At 39.0% G+C, this 23032-nt stretch overlaps 1 protein-coding gene across 1 annotated transcript in view; it reads left to right on the plus strand.

The window, feature by feature from the left end:
- LOC149470062 (mesoderm induction early response protein 2-like) overlaps window positions 1–15991 on the plus strand; it is a 90663-nt gene extending 74672 nt beyond the window's left edge. Inside the window, exons 8-12 of the mRNA XM_089667663.1 lie at window positions 2919–3000; window positions 3157–3251; window positions 5412–5536; window positions 6923–6999; window positions 14762–15991. Of these exons, the coding sequence (XP_089523789.1) occupies window positions 2919–3000; window positions 3157–3251; window positions 5412–5536; window positions 6923–6999; window positions 14762–15045 (663 nt within the window). The 3' untranslated portion in view covers window positions 15046–15991. The remainder of the gene's footprint in view (window positions 1–2918; window positions 3001–3156; window positions 3252–5411; window positions 5537–6922; window positions 7000–14761) is intronic.
- Window positions 15992–23032: the final 7041 nt, after the last annotated feature.

Genomic DNA, 23032 nt, shown 5'->3' on the forward strand with positions numbered 1-23032 from the left:
GTCGAGGATCACTGATATGAAATTGTAACCTTGAGCATATTTCACCAGTGGGTTTACCAAATCAACTGCTATCCATTCAAGTGGAACCTCAGTTATTGGCAGGGGCTGCAGAATTGCAATGCTAGAGCAGTTAACAGACAGGTGAGACTACAAGTACAATATTTTTTTTACTTCAACTTTCAATCTTGATCAGTAGTACAGATTGGTGAAATTACTACAAAATAAGGCCATCTCTCATCTGCACCCAGCTTCTGGATTACCTCATTCACAACTATTATCTTCCCTTTTGCCTGAGCTCTTGCATCTGAGCCGTGCCAAAAATCCAGAGTGCAACATCCAAATTAGGGAGGGCAGGGCTAGAGGTTGTTTCCTTAGTGTTTTTCCCAAGCATGACCTTTAATGCACAAAATTCTGATTCCCTCAGAGAGCTGCTCAGCTTCAGGACTTTGCTACTGTGCACTGGTGACTTTCTTATTTAGGGCTATGTAACCAGACCCATCATCATATTCCTACAGCACACAAATCACCATCATCTGGCATATCAATAACAATATCGTCTGAGGGTCAACAGTCTGTTTACCAGTCCAACCTCATGTTTGACAGTTATACAGATAATGGTAATTGATGAAGACACTATTATGTAGGACCTTGTATCTCCATGAATGTAGATGACCTATAGGGGTTCAGATGAAAACTGGAGAGTGCAAAATCTGGTGCAAGCTGAAGCTAGAAGCTGATTGGCTACCTTGCACAGCTGTACCAGATTTTGCACTCTGCAGTTTTAGTAAATCAACCCCATAGTGTCTTGGTCGTAGAGTTTTGGGTCAGCATGGTACACCCATTGCTGCAGGTCAAGTGGCAGAGATTGAAGATGCTAATCCATCACAACACCCTCCTCTGTTTGTTTGAGATTCCCTTAAAGTCTGCAGCCACTTGTTGACCAGATCATGCATCTGTGACTGATCAGTAGGTCCAACCATTCCAAATGTCCCTACGCCCTCAGTTTGTGTCCGCTTTCTGCAAGAAATGTCCCATTCTAGAGGTTACCTGTTTGCCAGGGCCAACAATCGCTGACTCATGACTTTGAGAGAGTGACTGCACTGCTTCAGTCAAGAACCTTACTTGTACTGCTGTCATTTCTTTCAAGGCAGTTATATGGACCTCTGTATCTCTTTGTTGTGCGTTTGTTTTCTGGAGTGCATATTTGTTTGATGTTGGGGAGCATTAGCCTTCAGCTGTTTTACTATTTCCTTCATTTCTGACTTCAAAAGAGGATGCCGTCCCTTAAAGGTCAGTTTTTTTTAAAAAAAAGCCTTTACCCGCATCCTCTACTAGTTGTGATTTGTAGGGGACAGCAAGATTGAACAACCAATATAGGAATACCTCGGTGGGAGGCAGACTGTTTTGAGAGAGCTACCTGTTCACTGTCTGATTGTTGGTATGCACACGCTGCTGGGTAACAATATGGAGGTGATGGTGCTGTGCATTGGACACATGTGGCTTCACATGTGACTTATTGGCATCCATAGACATTAAGAATGCTTACTTGAACATATCCGTCTGTGTAAGGCACCAGTGTTGGGCATTTCGTTAAAGGGGATAATCGCTTCCAGTTTGTAACGCTAATGTTTGTACACCTGGGTCTTTATCAAGGGGCTAGCACCGGCCCTGACATTGCTGAGACAGTGGGGGATCTCCTTCGTGGGTTACTTAGACCCAGCCTCTTTCAACCAGGGTGCCCTGACCTCATAAGCTGAGTGAGAGAGAACTTGAGGGAGAAACATTGGAATTCTGGTCAGTACTATTGTGCAAAGGTATATTTTTGCTTTGGAAGAATAAATCACCTCTAGCGTTGGGTGTACTACGTGTGTGGATGTTGCTGCATTACGTAAACCTATAGACACGTTTTCTACATTTTAGAATGGGGTGTATTTAGATTGTGCAGAATGTTAAAGGGTGCCTTGAATTAAAAAAGTTTGAGAAACACTGACTTAGACAGTCATCTTCTCTTGGTGTCCCTCTATTCTTCCCTGATGGACAATCTGGAAATTACAATCTGGCCTCTGGAGCTCGGCTGGAAATCCCTGGTAATCATCATAACTAGTTTTCCCATTGAAACATTTCCCCTATGCTCTTGCTTTGATGACCACTCAGACTTTGGTATTTTCTTTAATTTTCCTTGATGTTGAATCTGTAGGACAAAAAGAGAGGTTGAATCTCCTTAACAGGTACACAGCAAAAAAAAACGCAACAGGTGTTCTAACCTATTTCCACTGTATCTAAAACCAAAAAAATTTGCCTTTAGTAATACTTTAACTCATTGAGACCACGTCTGCTGATCGCTGAATTTTGGGGCTAGTGATGACATGGATCCACTTGTAGCCACCCTGACTACACTGTGGCAATCACAAATCTTAAGACACCACAAAGTTGCTGATCGACTGAACGCTAAAGCACCAGCAATTCTTTGATAGTTATACACTTATTGAAATGCTTTCCATTTTTTTCCATAATTTTAAAAAAAAAAATCTGTTTGTTTTGTAGTATTACCTATGGGAACTTAGAGTACTAATATTTACACCCTAAACACAAGAGCCTTGTTTGTTCTTTGCTTTTGGAAAACGTTTACCAGACTGCCAAGTTACAAGCTTTCTAAAGTCTGCCACCTTGGTTGAAGAGTGCTCTGAATGCTTCAAGAAAGCTGTTTGAAGCTTGTAAAATGCTTTGTATTAAAAGGACAAAATTTAAAGCAATTCCTTTGTGTTTGCAGGTACACTATACATTATATTTGTGCGTTCTTGGAATACTATATATATAGTACCATATTTGACCGCTTTTATTTAGTCATTTGAATTTCCAAAAAATTTCAAAAGGGCATTACTTATTTGTTTTAATGAAACATCTTTCTTTATTGACAGGCTCTCTATGAATTGGTTAAATGTAGATTTCACACAGAAGAAGCTCTCCGAAGACTCCAATTTAATGTCAAGGTAGTACAAGGTAAGATCTTAGTGATGAGGTAAATAAAAGAATAATATAAAGGTTTCTTTTTTTTTCTAGCCTGAGACTTCTCATGTATGCTAAATATTTGTATGAAGAGTTCCTATGTTGAAAGCATAGAAATCAATCCTGAAATTTGTTTTTTCATATGATTAGGTCAGCTGTGTGCTTGGAGTGAAGATGAATGTAGAAGTTTTGAGCAAGGATTCCGGATTTATGGGAAAAACTTTCATCTCATCCAGGCTAACAAGGTGAGAGGTTTGAAATATTATTACAAATATGTACAATATTTAGGCTTGTCTCAGTGGAGGGTACCTTAAAGTTACGGTATTTGTTTTTATATGTTAGGAATTCTAAGTGTTTTGAAGTTTATAGCACCCAAATGCTGTAATCCTGTTATGTGCTAATTTACATGAACATGTGCTCTCAGTCTGAGAGCAGCATCTCTAAGGGTCCATGCACACTGGCTTAAACAAATGCTGCTCCTAGAGGAGTTTAGTGTTTTGCCTGCAGAAACAAATAATGTTATCTTATGTGTCCATGCACATTAGGTTGGTTAGAGGCATATTTTAAGTTCAGCATTTAGAGGAGGAAAAAAAACGTTTCTGTTTTGCATTTTTGAGACCGGTTTTCTGGCAGAAAAAATGCTAAATGCTAGTACAATAAAATGCTTAAAAGTAGGCTCCTATTGAAGATTTAAATTCCCCTGCTGTAGAAGCCAATGTCCCATTTCTGTAAGAAGAACCTTTGGGTAGTCCCTTTCACAATTAAGGGGTGCCCCCACCCTTAGGGGGGTTTCAAGGAGAGTTAAGGGGGCAGCTACCAATCTTTGCTGCAGTCTGAACTCAGGGAGACAGACAATAGTCTGCAGCATGATTTCCAGACTTTCCCCTTTCACATTTTATTTACTTAATGGTATTTTAGGAGCTGCAAAAAGAGCTGTTTTCTTTGCAGCTGTGAAAGGTTTCTGTCCCAGGGGGTCATTGCTCCTTTACCGGAAAGGGAAGAGGTTTCACGGCTTCTCTTTCAGCTGTCTGGCATATTCTGAACACTCAAGATCTTAAGGCCTCATGCACATTGGACATAACTCTCCTAGAAGCCTTCTTCCTAGCAGCAGCATTTTGACAAAAAAAAATGGCTTACGCATTTAAAAGTGTGTGATGCATTTAGCCACATCAAGCGTTTGATCATTAAATAATTTAATTGTTCAGAATAAATAATTTATTCTGACCATTGAAATTAATTAATGCTTAAGTGCTAAATGTATATACGTATGTCAGTCAGCAAGCGGTTAATGCTATGACTTGTTGGGGAGGGGGCCCTGATGAATTAAGTAGGCATTGCTTTTTAGTGCAAGGTTCCATGAAATACCCAAAAATCCATCAGAAATGCTCCATGTTACTTAGACACTAGTTAAGACCTACTTTTTTAAATTGGGCATTGGGGTATCTGTACTGTATTTTTAGTAGAGGGAATATCATGATTTTAATATATTGTGTAAAAAATATTTTAAAATGTTAGCAAAACCAGAGGCTAGAGTCAATTCACATAAGGCATGCACACACTGTATGGCTACAGAAGTGTCTAAGTGAAAGCGTAATTTAAAGTGGTATTGAACCCAAAATAAAATAAGTGTATTATATCGCAGCTTACCAATTCTTAGATGTAGTGGCACATTCATTTTTTTTTTCTCTATATTTTCACCCATTGATCTGGCTAGTAAGTTGTTTTGTTTGTTTGGTTTTTTTTAACTACCTTTAACAGACCTAGTTGTTCAGCAAAAGTGGCAGTTAGAGGGTTGAGACTGATCATTTAACACTGATAGGAGTGCCGACAATGATCAGCTTTAATTCATTTATGTAAAACCCTTATCCAAAAAGGAAAAGAAGAATGTTGCTGCAACTACCTGAATTATGTTAGAGTATTTTGGCTTAAGTAGTCAAGTCCATCTTAATATGCTAGTGCATCTAACACTACCCTCTCCCCAGACTGGCAATGCTACTGTCCATAGGTGTCTTTGTTGTTGTTCCATCCAGAGTGCAGACACTGTAAGGGCAGTTCACACCAGAACGTGGTGCAGGAAACCTGCGTTTCTTGCACGTTTCTTTCACCGTGCTCAAAACGCAATCTGTAGCCGGCGTCAGTGTTAACATAAAGACCCCCCAAACACAGGTCACAAATGCAGTTTGCTTGCACCAGATTGCGTAGTAGAGTAGTACCTTGTGATCCAGCTGCTGTGCATTTTACAAAAGTAGCACATGCACCGGGTGAAAATAAAGGGAGAAAAATGCCTAAGAAAAAATAAAAGCTAATGCAGCCACCAAAATAATACTGCTCCAAGACATTGCTATCACTGTTTTTCTAGTAACATTTCTGGCAAGATGTGAAGTCTCCTTTTTATTTTCTCTAAGGTGCGCACACGGTCAGTAGGTGAGTGTGTCCAATTTTACTACAGTTGGAAGAAGTCTGAGCGTTATGATCATTTTACCCAGAGTCGAATGGGGAGGAGAAAGCAGCTGATAAATTCAGCATCCTTGTAAGTATTAGTGCAGTGAGAAATCTTGTTCTGTAAAATGACTTCCTTACAAACAAACCTGTTCATACCAGAAAAAAAATCACTGGGCAACTCTTATTTTTGAAACTTTTGATCCTTCAGCAGGTGTAGATTGTCCTCAGGAAACTGATAGTAATTCCAAAAGGTTTTTTGCAAAAATAAAACCTAGGGGTCTGTTTATGCAAACATTTGCATAGCTATTTATCCAGCAAAACTGCATAGAGCAGTGGGTTAAATTGATATTAAACTCAAACGCAAACATTTATTAAATTACAGCTTACCAATTCTATGTGATGGCTGCATTAGTTTTCTTTTTAAGGGCGCATGCACACAGGGCTTAAAAAAACGCATTTACAGACATTTGGCTTTTTTCTTTCTTTTTTTTCTCCAGCCTACAAGCTCATCTCTGTTAGCCTATGTGTCCATGCACACGTTTACAGTCAAATTAGAAGAGGAATGTTTGCATGCAGAAAAAAAAACATCTCTAGCACATTCAGGAGAGGCACTTTCAAGCACAAAAAACACTTGACGTGCGTAAACGCGCTTACATGCACTTAACGTACTTAAATGCTAGACTGTAGTGAAAGAAAATCAAACGCCCTGTGCATGAAGTCTGTTTTTGAACAGAACAATCTGTTCTACTGATGTAGCAGTGAGAAGGTTGAGGGAAACTATTTAACAATGACGGGGTGCTTGTTAACTGCAGTGGTCAACTTTTATTCATCTATGTAAAGTCGTTATCCCAAAAGAAAAAAAAAAACTGTTGCTGTAATTGCTTATAAAGTGGAGTTTGGCTTCAATTTGTTAGTGCATCTAACATTACCCTTCTCCTAGACTGACAATGCTACTGTCTAAAGGTGTCTCTGTTGCTCCTTTTATCCAGCTTGTAGGCATTCTAATACAGGATATGTGTTACTGGTCAGATTTCAAAGTAAATACAGAGGAAAAATGTCTTAAAAAAAAAACCAAAAAAACAAAAAAGAAATGCAGCCACTACATTAATGAGTTGGTAAGCTGCTATATGTTCTTTGGTCTGCTGTTTAATACTGCTTTAAACTATTGGATTCCTTATTACAAATATCAAGTTAAATGCAACCATGTTTCCTTTTCACTAGCAACAGCTGTTCTCTAAATAGACCCCTTAGTGTTACTGCAGGAAAATGTAAGCCTATACATAGCCATAAAGAACTGGAATTTTGCACCCTTGCGCATATTGTTAGAAAACTGGAACTTGTAATTTTCTTCTATACATACCAGTAACCTTTATATACAAATTTACACTAGAGCCATTTTGTGTCATATTTTTTTTTTTCTTATGAATTACACTATTGTGTGAGTTAATGGGAAATATTTTCTTCCATTGCTCAGAGAGTATGAAAGTGATGTGCCAATTTCAAAGTGTCAGTATGGACTGCGTGGATCTGTATTAAACAAAGGAGTTGGAGGTAGGTATATTTCTGAAACACTGAATTTCGATGTAAGTAAGGAGACCACTTTTTTTTTAATTCTTTATTTTGAAAAAGAATTCAGAGTTCACAATCATAATGCAGGTGTTACAAGAATACACATAGCTACAGAAGTTTGTATACAAAACTATACTGATAAAGCCTGAGGTGGAATATGCAGTGGGGAGAACAATGCAGTTATGGCAAAATATATTGTTCAAATACCACTTAGATCGGCGATGGATTGGATATATGACCGTATAACCAGCAAATAACTGAGTTCTCCCGAGCATATAAGAGAATGATGAGGAGACCACTTTGAATGCAAACATTTAAGGCAAAGATAAGTGTAAACTGGAGGTTTTACTCCCCCGTTTGCTGGAATGCAATATCTTTTTGATTGGCTATAGCTTCAGCACTTCCTAATAGTGTTAAAGCTTGCCAACCCTTTCCTTCTTCTGGCACAGTTTTAGTGGCCGGTGAGGCAGCCCATCATAGTGATGGGTTAATAGGAATGTATGGACGGAGAGGAGGGGCAGGAGGAAATGGGCAAGCTTTATAGTAAAGTAGCATTTTCCAAGCATTGTAACCTCCATATATTAAGTCTAACTGTATTGTGGGGAAGGCAGCTAGCAAACATACAGGTCAATACACAAACCTTAACAACAAAATAAAAATGAGCACCGCCACAAAAAGTAAAAATAATCAGCATGTAAAAAAGTGTCATTCTCAATAGCTGAATAAGCGAACAATGACCATTTATCAAATGTCCAATCAACAGCTTATCCTGCAGAAAAAGTTCATAAAGAAAAAGATGTGTATCCACCACAGTGTCCAATCAATGACTGAATTCTCTAGTGTCCACACCACACCCTCTAGTGAATTGCAAACTCAATGGAAATGTTTGCTGTAAATAATACAGCACAGCCAGCTTAAATCATAAAGCCCAGATTGTTTGCTCCTTCTCTGTCATCACAGATTTAAACCAAAGACATCACTTCTTTAGGCCTCCAGATAACAGCAGAGAAAATGGCAAACCTACACAGCATTGTATCCAAAGAAGCCCACCACACAAGCAAATAAAATAGAGCCATAGTGTAGTATTTGATGATTAAGCAGGTACATATGAAAACATCGAATATTTAAAAAGCAAAGTACCAAAGTTGCATACAGAGCTGCTGCTCAGCATCCGGAAGCAGCAAAGTGACGTCAGCGCTAAGACTCCGCCCTACAAGTTTCATCCAATTCAGGCATTTTCGGTTGGTTGAAGACATTCTATTAGATGAAATGCATACGGAAGAGTATGGCTCTATTTTATTTGCTCGTGTGGTGAGCCTTTTTTTGATACAGTGCTGTGCTTGTTTGCCATTTTCCCTGTTGTTAACTAGAGGCATAAAGAAGTGGTATCTTTGGTTTGAATCTGTGATGACAGGGAAGGAGAAAATAATCTGGGCTTTTTTATTTAACAGCTTCAGATATGGAAGGTTTTACCCCCTTCATGACCAGGCCATTTTTTTTTGCTTTTTGGCTTTGCGCTACCTTAACTGTTAGTTGTGTGGTTATGCAATGCTGTACCCAAATTAAATTTGTATCATTTTTTTTCATACAAATGGATCTTTCTTTTTTGGTATTTGATCACCACTGTTTTTTTTTTATTTTTTTATCATACAAAGACATTTTGAAAAAATATTTTATACTTTCTGCTGTAAAACACATCCAGTAAAAATGTAAAAGAAATCACATTTCTTTATAAATTTTGGCTAAAATGTATTCTGCTACATGGTTTTGGTAAAAAAAAAAAAAAAAAAAAAATTCCGATAAGTGTATATTGATTGGTTTTTTATGAAAGTTATAGCATCCACAAACTATGGTATACATACTGGAATTTCTATTTTTTTTTTTTTTTTATACTATTAATGGCGCTGATCAGCGACTTATGATGGGACTGTGAGTGCGGTGGGCAATCTGACACTAATTGACACTGGGTGGGAACTAACTGCTATTGAGTTCACCAGTGACATTAATACAGTGATCCATGATAACTACACGCTGTCACTGTACTATTGACAATGGCTGGGAAGGGGCTAACATCTTGGGTAATCAAGGGATTAAATGTGTGCCTAGCAATGTGTGTATTATGTGCTACTTTTTACTTTACAGAGCCCTGTGTTGACTGTTAATACAGGGCTCTGGGCTGTGGTTGGATACAGCCAATCAGCAGGTCCTGGCCATGATTCATTGGCTGGGACCTGCTGACTAACTCTCGCTGTGTACAATCACAGCGGTAGTTGGCGGGCAGAGGTGCGCACACACCCTGTACCCGGAAGAGGCTATCGACGCACAGGAACGTTGCCGTGCTTCTACGGGCCGCCCATCCACCGTACATTGCAGGTGGGTGGTCTGTAAGCAGTTATGCTGACTGTTCTGTATTATTTACAGCAAATATTTCCACTGAGTTTGCAATTCACTAGAGAGTGTGATGTGGACTTCTTAGAGGATTCAGTCATCATTTGGATACAGTGGTGGATGGACATCTTTTTCTTTATTATGAACTTTTTGTCTGCACAATATTGCGCTGATTGGACATTTTATGACATATTTTTTTACATGCTGATTGTTTTATTACTTTTTGTGGCGTTGCACATATTTCTTTTTATAACCTCCTTATATCTTCTCTTCAGATTTTCTTTTTTACATATGTAAAATGAAAACAAATGTACTATTTGCTTTTGACAGTACTGTTAAAAGAAAATGTTCCATGTAGTTTTTAGTCTTGTAACAAGACATAAGGCCTCAAACATTGCCGTGCTTCCAGGAGTTCCAGTAATCAAAAAGCCATTCCATAGAATGACAGTCTGTCTGATAGTAAACCCTCCTTTTATACTCAAACTGTCTTGGCCATCATTTGTTCTAAGATTCAGCAATGACACTTTTGCAGTTCACTAACAAAAAAAGAAGCACCAAATGCACTGATAAGTGCACCAGTGATGAGAGCAATACATGGGCTGGCATTGCTGGACTCTGCTTCTGCAAATGTTAGTTGCTTGGCTGTTTTGATGCTTTAGCTTCAACATGTCTTAGCCACTGGCTCAGAGTATAAAGATAAAAATATCTGACTATCGCTTGCTACTTTTTGGCCTCTAGCTCTATTTCTATATTTAGGCCAGAAGTAAGCAGGTAACTAGCAATTTCAAACACAGGGAAACTAGGGTTGCACCAATATTGATACCGGTATTGATGCAGATACTAAGCATTTACACGAATACTCGTACAAATGCTCTGATACAAAACCGCACCCGCAGGGAAACCGCATGTGATTCGGGCAGGAATTGCACTGCATTTTCGTTCAGATCACATGAAATTCTTTGCAGTGTGATTTGAGCCCATTCATTTTGTATGGGCTGAAATCGAACCAGAGAGGTATCTATACTCTGTGTTGGCGAGTACTTGACCAAAAGTATCAGTACTCGTCAGTAAAAAAAGGGTATTGGTGCAACCCTAAGGGAAACAGTAATAGCCAGTATTTTTACAAGCTGTCAGATCACTTTAACTGCCAATTTTCAATCAACTATGTCTAATTTAACCTATCAAATTTCTGCCATTTTTTTTTTTTTTTTTTTTAAAGCATTTTGTTTATTTTATTTTTACCAACTTGTTATTTGTTCCTCAAACTTATTTAAAGTTGAAGTAAACTCAGTTTTGAATCTTTTATCTTCCGGTAAGCCTTCAATAAAGCTTACCTGTAGGTACTATAAATATATTCTAAACGTGCACCGTTTAGGAGATATTTACTGTAGAAACGCCAGTGATGTCACCAGCGGATGTGCACTGTGCTCTCAATGAACAGTGTGCTGTCCATCGAAGGAGCCATGCTGCTGCCAAAATTGCAGCTCAGCCAATCAGATGGCTGCAGTTTGCGAACCTGGAAGGAAGACCGAGTGAAGATGGGAGCCATGACAGCGATCTGTTGGAGGGCTTTGTTTTCAGGTAATGCTTTCATAATGTGCTAGTATGCGATGCATATTAGCACTCTTAACTTGCAGGGAGATTTTTTTTTTTTTTTTCGGTTCACCATAGTTATAGTGGAAATCGGGCAAAAGGGAGCCATGGCAAAAACTCAGGTGAACATTCGCTCTGCCAAAGGCCTGCACAACACTCAGCCTTAGAGTGACAATGCTTCCTCTGCATCAGAGGAGGACCAGATCTTAACACTTGTCTTTGTACCCAGCACCAAGCCTCTTCCCCAGAATCCCCCTCTACCTGAGTCAGATCCTGATAGGCCAAGCCTAGAAGAGGCAAACACAAAAAAAGGAATGAGAACGACCCAAAGGCAGTATTAAAGGAGGCTACAGAAGATTTCTCAACGCTAGACTCCTAAGCGTGTGAAGTTGTAGCTTCAAGCAGAGTGCTTGCTAATGTAAATATGCTCATTTCTGCTGTGGGCAAAAGCTCTGGCATTGTCACACTTGATTCTCCTCAGTCTCACCTTACCACTTTGGGTACAAAGAGACCTGCTAACTCTAAAAAGACATTCCTTGTTCATGAACAAATAGAATGGGAAATATGACAATTGGTTCACTGCAGAAAAGAGTTTCCCTCCTCCCAAAATCCTTTCCAAGTTCTATCAGTGGAAAAAAAGATCACTAGGAAGTGGTCTGCTTCAGCAGGTAACCCAGCCATCTCAGTCTTAAACGTCTCAAAGATTCTGCATATAAGAAGTTTGAGATGCTCTGAAAGGCTCTGTTTACATTAGAAGGCCCAGTTCCTACAACCAGCTATTGCTGTGATTTCTGTCTGTCAAACTGCAGCTAAAGGAACAACCAACATGATCCTGTATTACAGGCCTGTGCAAAAACTGAACAAATACAGCAAATACTTTGTGATCTGCCCTTTGTGTGCATGTCCTAGAAAAGTAATAACACAAATTTTCAGAATGGTTCTCAACTCCATTCACATGTAGAATCTTTTGACTGAAGCCTAGAAAACTTCTGCAAAGGACACCTCACCCTATGAAAGACATTTTTTTGGGGAGGCACTTTACAAGTGGATAAAATATGTCACAGGAGAAAGTTCTGCTTCCACAGTGACGGATCCCAAAACCTCAGCCCTCAGCCTGTAATTTCCACCTCTTAAAATGTGGAGCACCTAATCGCTCTACCCAGGCTTCAACTTCAGAATCTCAGCCCTTCCCAGAGCTAGATTTAGACCTTGAGGGAGGGGGGATGCGGGGCACTTCAAGTTTGGGGACCCTCAGCATAAAAATTAAATTATATGACAAAGTGAAATGAATGATAAACCGCATTTGTTCTGAAAAAAAAAATATATGTTTGGTTCGAAGAAGACACTTGTCTGATTTTATTTTTTTCTTAATTTAATTGACTGTAAGAATAGACATTACACAGTTGGAAGTGGCAGTTATGCATCACACTACAATATTTTTTAAATCAAAAGAAACTTTAAACAAATTAAGTTCCACAGTGGAAAAACAAAACAAAGCACATCTGATCGGTATCCTATCATTTCACTGCATAAAACAAGCTAGGAATATACTTCAGTGCCAATCCAGAGTCATACGAGAAGAGTATGAAGGATGACAACAGCACGGCAAAGATTAAACTTGTTTTGTTTCAAAGCAATCTATCCAGTACCAGACCGATGGGAGACAGACCAAGGGTAGCGAACCATCCCTTCCATACCTTTTCAAATTTAGCTGGGCATCCATAGTGTAGATATATGTGACACTCTAAGCACCTACACTGAGTATCCATTGCTCAGGCGTCAGTGGGTGGATAGACTTCCAATTGTGGAGAATACGTTTATGGGCTTGAAACAGGGCTCTAGATATTTCCTCTCTGGTGGGAGCAGATGGAGCAATTTACTGTAGGATGCCCAACACATACGTCTTTGGGTCTAGTTGAACAGCAGTGCCGAAGGCTTATTTAATCGTGGGTCCAGCATCTGTGGAGTTTGGGACATCGCTACAGCATATGTATTAATGTTTCATGATCCTTAATACAGCTGCAACAATAGGGTTTCATGCTAAACCAATTTTGTTCAATTTTGGGTATAGTGTACACATAGTAAAATATATATTTGGGAGAAGTTCTGAGTCATTTAAGAATCTTAGTTGAACTGCTTGTAGTGCTTCTTCCCAATGATCATCTGTCAAAGGGCTCACATCCATCTGTCATCTCTCCTGTAACTTATATGGTTAATCATCCAAATATGAAATAATAAACATAGCATCACACTACAATATTAAAAAAAACGTATTTTTTCCTACACTGCAAAATCTTTAACTTATCAATCTGTATCATCTTGGAGACACTGCTCTCAGCAGCTGATAGACAGAGAGCACTTTGTCTTAGTCTGGCCTGCATTCCTGTATAATGGCCAGATATATTGCTGGCATTGCCATAGGACTGTCTTCTGCAGTCTTCAAAATTATTACCTTTTTCTAGAAATTCTAGCAGAGATGCAGCCAGTATTTCAGCCTTGTGGGAGCTAGTCTGCAGGAAAGTTAAACAATCTTTCTACCAACTTCCAAGAAATGACATATCACACTGTGATTGCTGTTCCATATCCTGGCACCCACACACACTTTGTTCGCTTTTTTTTTTTTTTAAGTAATAAAACTAATTTTATAGTTTTTACATTTTTTTTGTAAAGGAATACTGGGGCAGAGGGGTCCCCTTTGGATGGGGGGCACAAGGAAATTGCCCCTTATAAATCTGGCACTGCTGGTACCATTGAAATATTTTGTACCTATGGCCAGTACTGGGCAGGACAATCATATATGCAAGAGAATGCCTTTGTCATTATTACAACACCAGCATCAATCAGGTAATGATGGCACTCAGAAGTTTGATCTCTAAACCCTTGTTGTTGGGCCTATTGGCACAGTTCTGTATGCCTAGTTGTTGCCCACCCTTCTAATTCATTGCTTGGGAATGTCCCAAGGTCTGTGAATGCTCCACCTGTGTCTTGTACAGTATGATTAGGATAAGAGGAATTGTATCTTACCTGTAAATTCTATATTTTGGAGTACAGCACAGGACATAGGCCAGCCTCCCTTCCATTGCTTGCTTACTTTGCATTGCGTGCTACAAAACTGAGGACTCTGGGGTTGGGGGTTATAGGGGAGGCACCAAGTGCTCAAAACCTTGCCAGTGTCCATTCACCTTAAGGTACGGGTCTATAACAGAGTCTTTCCATACTCCGTCTGTGCCCTGTACTGTACTCTAAGATGTGGAATTTACAGGAAAGTCAAAATTATTATTAAGGGAAGAATTAGACATGCTGTCAAGATTTTATTGCTGTCTGTGTCCCTCCTGGATAGACTGTCACAAAAACAGAAATTTCCTTTAGATTCATGTTGCGTCGTAAGGACAGGAAATTAAGGAAAATTCCCCCCAGCTAAACAGCAACAATAACTTAATATGGGTTTGATCATTCACTACTTTACAATTTTAAACCAACAAAATGTTTAGGCTTCATATACATTTTAATGACCTGAATTTTTGGACATAATGCATTATTTCCAGGTAAATATTGTAAATATCCGCCTAGCGTATTCATTTTAGAAGTCATTATTTCACTGGTTATGTAAAGTGCTGCACAAACTGTTGGTGCTATATAGATCCTGTATAATATAATAATATTTAACACTTCATTTAAACCACTGCTTCTAAAAATGCAGCTGCCACTATAGTGTCTTAACATGTACCTATTAAATGTTTTCTGGTATTTTTCATAAATGTAGCTGGACCCAAGAAGAGCTCCTCTCAGGACAGTACCTGTACCTGCAATAAAGACCAATTTCCTTGCAGACTTCACACGTCCCCTTGTTCTAACCAGGAGGATCAGCAAGTGTTTGGCCTGCACAATGAATCAATCAGCCCTGACCCACACCAGTCAGAACCACCCTCATTACCTGTTGCAAAAAAGCAAGATCATCCTTTGGAAGAATTAAACATGGCTGACTTACCTCTTCACAGCTTCTTGTCAAGGCAATCATTTTTTTGCACTGGTTCTTATTCTTCCTAAACAATTATTTCTTACCTTCTACTTTAAAGATGCCTTGGACTTGTTCTTTCTAGCAGAAGAAAGCTTTCACCATTCCTTCTGTCTTTATCGGCTGTTGGGTTATAGATGCTCAATTTTATCAACTCAGGAAGACATAACTAACTATACCAGAAAATCTGGAGGCTTTATAATTTGAAGTATTCATTAAACTATTTGCTGAAAATGGCTTGGTTTAAGCAACTTGTAAAGCTGTTTAATTTATTTATAAAGTTTCTTTACTCACATTTAACACTGCTAGCATACAAACATCTTTATATTGCACATAAAATTTGATCTGCTTTATCTGGTCAAACTCACTGGGTGAATCATATTGCCACTGAGAAGTGTTATGCAGTAAGGGCTGTGATAATGTTAACCTATTAAGGCCAGTACAGTAAGTTTTGCTTGAATTTAGCATAAACAAATCCACATTTGCTTGCACTGTCAGGAAAATATAATGTATTAAACACATCTTCCTCTCTAAAGTACAATTGTAGCCTTTTAGAAAAGGCTATGCTGTAAATCAGGTGTGTATCGAAGGTAGGCACTTCTTTCTTTTTTATAATTAAGTTTAAAGTATTTTGGAAGTGTGATATTAAGGCGCACCTCCCTACCAGGTAAACTCTGGTTCCATAATGTTAAGTCTTGCCCCTTTTGTTGTAATAAGGATAGGTTGTGGAAGAGTTTGGTATCACTTGCATAGATCTTCTAAGGTCACATTGAATTCTTCCAACAGCTAATCTGCTACCACACTATGTGCAGAAAGCATGGTGTTATGTTACATCAATAAAACTTTTGTTTGACATACCTCCTTTGATATTTACTTTCAGCTGTATTTTTAAACAACATTTATGTTTACTTGTACATTTTGGAGTTGAATTTTATTTGGTTTTGTAAAACGAACATCAATAAAGGAAAACATGAGTCATTTCTTTGAATTATTTAACTGCTTCCTGACCGCCCTATAGCAGAACTACTGCTACAGGGCGGCAAGGCTGCGCAAAATCACACACACACACACACACACACACACACACACACACACACACTCTCTCACTTTTGTATTTCTGGGAAGGGTGCGCGCGCCCTACCTGCTCCTCCATTGGTGGCTTCAGCTGTCGATCACTGGGTCCCGGCCGGAGATTCCCTGCCTGCAATCGTCGAGTATCACTGATGTGAGAGAGGTCTGCATGTAAACAATACAGATCTCTCCCCTGTCAGCTACAGCACGATGCTTTGTATTGCTCTGCATAACCACCGAAAGAAATTTGTGAGGGGAAAAAAAAAGGACATACATTTTTTTTTTTTTTCTTTTTCTTTTGCACGACTACGCAATTGTCAGTTAAAGTAATGCAGCGCCATATCGCAAATAATGGCCTAGTTAGGGGGGGGGGTAAATTCTCTGGAGGGCAGGTGGTTAACCTCTCCCTCTCCCTACTGTGCTATAGCCGAAAGATGGCTACAGCGTGGTTGTCTAGTTCTGGGAGTACATCCATAGACTTAATTCCAGAACGTGCCCCCAGCAGTGCGTACCAGGACACAGCTGATCACGTGATATGGTAAACTGCCAATTACAGCGGCTTTTTACCATGTGATCAGCTGTGTCCAATGCCACAGCAGCAAACGAGATCCCTGTGCTCAAATCCCAAGAGCTAGTGCATGCATTTATCCATTAGGTGCTAAAGGGGTGTAACCACATATTAACACTAGAAATTCTGAAGGACCCTCTGCACACTGGTATATACCCTTTCAAGCAGACTATGCAATAAATAGGGATATTTAGTTCACACATATTGCAATACATGCTTAAGCTGGCCAACTGCGTCAAAGTAATCCCTCTATGGCCAGTCCTACTCTGCTCTGCCTACGCAAATGCTACTGTGGACACAATGCTAGCATAGGGGAAAAGACACAATGGGGAGAGCTACAAGGTTCAGGTCTGGCTACTGACCCAACAATACAACAAACGAGATAGGTCCTTCAGAATTTCTAGTGTTAATATGTGGTTACACCCCTTTAGCACCTGATGGATAAATGCATGCACTAGCTCTTGGGATTTGAGCACAGGGATCTCTTGTTTGTGGTATTGTTGGGTCAGTAGCCAGACCTGAACCTTGTAGCTCTCCCCATTGTGTCTTTTCCACTATGCTAGCATTGTGTCCACAGTAGCATTTGCGTAGGCAAGGCAGAGTAGGACTGGCCATAGAGGGATTACTTTGACGCAGTTGGCCAGCTTAAGCATGTATTGCAATATGTGTGAACCAAATATCCCTATTTAATACATAGTCTGCTTGAAAAGGTATATACCAGTGTGCAGAGGGTCCTTCAGAATTTCCAATGCCACAGCAGATCACTGGGTAAATACAGTTGCCGGTTATCGGCTGCAATTTCCTCATGCTGTCACAGTGTGAGGAAAGTACTGCCGATAACCAGCAATTGTCAGAGAAGTGATCGGTACTGATCATCAGGGCACTGATGATCAGTGCCCTGCAGTGCCACTCACCTGTGCCCGGCAGTGCCTCCCATCAGTTCCGCCTATGAGTGCAGCGTCATCAGTGCCAGCTCATCAATGCCGCCTATCCGTGCCACCTGATCAGTGACCATCAGTGCAGCCTTATCAATGCACATCAGTGAAGGAGAAATATTACCTGTTTGCAAAATTTTATAATCGAAACAAAAACCTTTTTTTTTTCACATTTTTGCTCTTTTTGTTTATGACGCAAAAAAAAACACCCGAAATACTACCAAAATAAAGCTTATTTGTGTGATAAAAAAAATTATAAAAATTTCATATGGGAACAATGTTGCATGACTGCACAATTGTCATTCAAAGTAGGACAGAGCTGAAAATTGGCCTGAGCAGGAAGTGGGTATCACTTACATGTACATCATCCAGTCTTCTCTGTGTTGGGGTACCGGGTATCATGTGATTACTATGAGTGGTCATAGCAACCACATGATAACAATGTAAACAAATCTTCATGAATGGATTTCCATTCATTAACAGCTTGCTTACAGTAGTAACCTGTGGTTTACCAACCGCAATCACATGGTAAATGGCTACCTGTACCATGGGATTAGCTGTAGCCATTCACAGATCACAACCATACGCCAGCTGTTCATGAATGTTAACCTAATGGCAGCTAAAACTATTGTTTATACAGTGACCAGCAATTTATAAGCAATAGCACAGTGGCTAAATGGCACATCTGCCTAGCTGTACTAGAGTTGTTGGTTCGAATCCCAACCATGGCACCACCTGCCTGGAGTTTGCATGTTCTCCCTGTGCGGGTTTCCTCTGGGTGCTTCGGTTTCCTCCCTCCAAAGACATGCTGGTAGAGTAATTGGATCCTTTCTAATTTGGCCCTAGTATGTGTATGTATGAATGTAAGTTAGGGACCTTAGATTGTACGCCCCTTGAGGGTTAGGGATTGATCTGAATGTACAATATATATGTAAAGCGCTGTGTAAATTGATGGCACTATATAAGTACTTGTAGTAATTTGTGTGAAATAAAATCCTGATTAGCAGTGTCACTATGGTGATAGTAAACTACTCTGATGAACGTATTTGAAGCAAAATAGTTAAAAATTAGACCAAAACTTTAAAAAAAATATTAAATTTTTTTCTTTTACATACTGTCACCAGTCAGTATCTCTGATCACTGCCAGCCAGGGATGACCGTATGTGAAAAAAAAATTGTGGGGAAAAAACAGATTTTCATGTTTTTCCAAAAAATTGTGACAAAAAAAATACCACTTCAATAAAACTCACCATGCCTCTTATTAAATAGCTCAGACTGTCTACTTCTCAAAAAGGGGTCGTGGGGGGGTTGTATTTGTACTGCTTTGATATTTAGGGTCTCAAGAAATCAGATTGGCTGTCAGTACATTAGAACTGATCAATTCTCAAATAAATACATACCATAGTTTGTATACTCTATAACTTTCACACAGACTAAATATACACCCACAATATACGTATATATTTGGGTTATTTTTACCAAATAAATGTAGCCATATACATTTTGGCTTATGTGACAGACTGCCTGGCAACCCTCTTGAGTCCTTCAGTCAGAGAACTGCTTTATTGCCGCAGGGACACAGGACCAAGGTATTATAGCTGCGCATTGCACACCCAAGACTAGGTGACACTAGTTTAGGTGCAAAACTGGAACTCTTTATTGAACAGAAATATAGGTTTTTATACACTTCAGAAATAGGGGCAGTCCCCACATGAACAATAAAAACAAATATTACACATTGGGATAAACATCACACACTGATTAGGCAAGAGCTTGAACCCATTATCCTAAACCTTGCAAACAGTACAGCCAACAACTAACGGTGTTCTAATTAACAGTAAGCTAATCAGCAGCTAGCAACTAACATTTAACAGTGATCTAATTAACAGTAAGTTAATCAACAGCCAAGCACCTAGACAAGCCAGCAGCCCACCCCAGAAAGTCCAGCACCTCCAAACCTGAATACACAAAGTACATTACACATGCTGTCTTCCAGGTGTTTGCTTTCATTTGTATAATCTGTCATAACACAACATTTATACAAAATTCCAAGTCTAAAAAAGTAGAATTCATTTATCTTCATAGATTTCTTCAGGGAGATTGTTGATAAATATTTCTGTCCTAAGTGGAGGAGCTTCTCCAACCCAGTCTGCAGGAGGCTCCCATATTTCCTCTGACCATTAACCTGTATAAGATTAATATTACACCTTTCCATCCACTCCAGGAGGGAAGCTGTATTGTCTTTACTCAGAATTAATCCAAGCCTTGCTCTCAGAGTTCATAATGTCGTCCAACATTAGAGAATGATCTGCTCTCTCCATGGGCCATACTCACTGGGTAGAAAGCTATCCCCTAGTCTCCTCCAAAAGCCCCCATCACACTAAATTTATGAAGAAAGATTTATTTGCAAAATTTTATAACAGTAAGAAAAACATGTTTTGTTTTTTCATTAATATAGCAAAAAATAAAAACCCAGTGGTGATTAAATACTACCAAGCAATTGCTAGTTAAAGTAGCACAGCACTGAATAGCGAAAAAAAATGGCCTGGTCACGAAAAGAGTAAAGCCTTCCGGAGAGCAAGTGTGTATTTAACCACTTGCCATCCTAAGGAGTTACCCCCCTTAATGACCAGGCATCTTGCTATTCAGCACTGCACTATTTCAACTGATAATTAAGCGGTCATGCAATGCTGTAACCAAACGAAATATATGTCCTTTTTTTTCACACAAAAGGAGCTTTCTTTTGGTGGTATTTGATCACCTGTGCACTTTTTATTTTTCATGCTATAAACAAAAAAAGTCCAAAAATTTTGAAAAAAACTATATTTTTTCTTTCAGCAATGAAAAATATATAGTAAACTCAAAGTTAGTCATAAATTTAGGCCAAAATGTATTCTGCTACATGTTTTTGGTAAAAAAAAGTCCCAGTAAGTGTATATTGATTGCTTTGTGTGAAAGTTATAGCATCTACAAACTATGAAATAAATACTGCAATTTATGCTATTTTTTGCTGTACAGCGCTGCGCTAGTTTAACTGACAATTGCGCGATCATGCAATTCGGTAGATAAATTAATGTCCTTTTTTTCACAAATAGAGCGTTCTTTCGGTGGTATTTGATCACCTGTGCACTTTTTATTTTTGTTGCTATAAATGAAAATTTTGAAAAAAAAACGATATTTTCTCATTTCTGTCAAAAAATATCCAAAAAGCTCAAATTTTATCATAAATTTAGGCAAAATGTATTCTGCTACATGTTTTTGGTTGAAAAAAATCCAAATAAGCGTATATTGATTGCTTTGTGTGAAAGTTATAGCATCTACTATCTATGGTAGAGATACTGTAATTTGCACAGCTTTTACCTTCTGACTGCCTATCACATTTCTTGAGGTGCTAAAATACCAGGACAGTACAAACACCCTCAAATGACCCATTTTTGGAAATTAGACACCCTGAGCTACCTGCTGAGAGGCATATTGAGTCCATGGAAGATTTATTCTGTTTCCACAAGTTTTTGGAAAATGACACATTTTTTTTTTTTTACACAAGGTTGTCATTTAAATTATATATTGCTCACACAAGCCATGGGTATATGTGAAATTACACCCCAAAATACATTCTGCTACTTTACCGAGTATGGGGATACCACTTGTGTGAGACTGTTTGGGAGCCTAGCCACATACAGGAGCCTGAAATCCAATGACCACTTTGAAAGCCTGAAGGTGCGTAACTTCCTCATTTCACTTCCTCACTACCTATCACAGTTTTGGAGGCCCTGAAATGCCAGAATAGCACCAAAAACCACCCAAAAACTTGTGGAAACAAACGAGATCTGCAAAATACTCCTCATGCTTCTTATCAAATTCCTGTGTCTACTTTCCAAAAAGGGGTCATTTGAGGGGGTTTGGTGCTTTCCTGGCATTTCAGTGCCTCCGAAACTGTTATAGGTAGTCAGGAAGTGTAACGAGGAAATAAAGCCCTGTAAAAGCCTGAAGGTGCTTATTGGATTTTGGGGTCCTGTACTTGGCTATACCGCCAAAAAGTCTCACATGTGGTACCCCCATACTCAGGAGAAGTAGCAGAATGTATTTTATGGAGTAATTCCACATATACCCATAGCATGTGTGAGCAATAAATCATTTAAGTGACAATTTTGTGTTAAAAAAAAATATATATTTTTTTTTTGTCATTTTCCAAAAACTTGTAAAAAAAAAAATGAATTCTTCTATTGACTCAACATGCCTCTCAGCAAATAGTATGGGGTGTCTACTTTCTAAAAAGGGGTCATTTCAGGGAGTGGGGGCATTTTATGCCCAGCATTTGAAATTTATGCCACACATCATTCACTCTTCTAACCACCTGAAGACCAAGCCTTTTCTGACACTTTTTGTTCACATGAAAAAAAAACAGCATTTTTTGCTAGGAAATTACTTTGAACCCCCAAACATATATTTTTTTTAAGCAGACACCCTAGTAAAAAAAATGGTGTGTGCTGCAATGTTTGTCACATAGTACTCGCGCAAAATACTTTTTACGTTTCAATATTTTTATTAAGGTTTTCAGAGATAAACGGAAAAATAAGGAAATGAGATATGGTTCATTCATACAATATTGCAATAGACAAAATATAGTTGAGCATTATTGTTGTGATTCTTCCCATTGGACGGATGAGGTGTTGGTCTTGTTTAGCAATATCATCAGAGGTATTTGTGTGCATGTGATGAACCTTGGTGAGGAGTTTGGGGTGTTAAGGGGGTTTTGGTGGAGAGGTGGGGGAGGAGGGATATAACTGGGTAGTTGAGGAGATACCAGTCTTGGTATGGGAGGTAATTTCATCAGGGATGTACAGAACATTTTGGGTGATTTAGCCATCGAGTCCGTTGGTTATTGAATTTGTGATAGGAAGAAGTGTTAATTGCAGATAAGTTTTCCATTTGGCATTGAGTGTTAAGGTCTATAATTAATGAAATGATTGCGGGGGTATTATTTGTGTTCCATAATCTAGTAATATTAATTTTGGCGGCAAAGAGTATGTGGGTAATAATTGTTCGGGAATGGGGAGAAAGTTTCTCGATTCCGATGTGTAGGAGTGCTAATGAGGGGTTCAGGACTATCGAAATTTTGTTTGTTTTGGAGATTAATTGAAAAGTAGTGTTCTAGAAGGATCAAAGTGACTTGCATGACCACAGAATATGTAGTGTTGACCTTGGCTCACCACATTGTCTCCAGCATGTAGGAGATTGTTTCGGGTAGTAGATGGAGAGTTTGACCGGGGTCAGGTACCATTGGTGGAGTATTTTTAGATACGACTCCCAGTGGGAGCTGCATCGGGTGCTTTATAGGTGATGTTGAAGGTATTTTCCCAGCATTTTAAAGTTATTTGGTCTGATAGGATTTTTTCCCAATTGGTTAGGGAGGTTGTTTGTAGAGTGAATTGTAAGTTTATG

The sequence above is a fragment of the Staurois parvus genome, unplaced genomic scaffold, assembly GCF_062004578.1.
Source record: "Staurois parvus isolate SC_StPar_1 unplaced genomic scaffold, SC_StPar_1.0 ptg000053l, whole genome shotgun sequence".
Taxonomy (NCBI): domain Eukaryota; kingdom Metazoa; phylum Chordata; class Amphibia; order Anura; family Ranidae; genus Staurois; species Staurois parvus.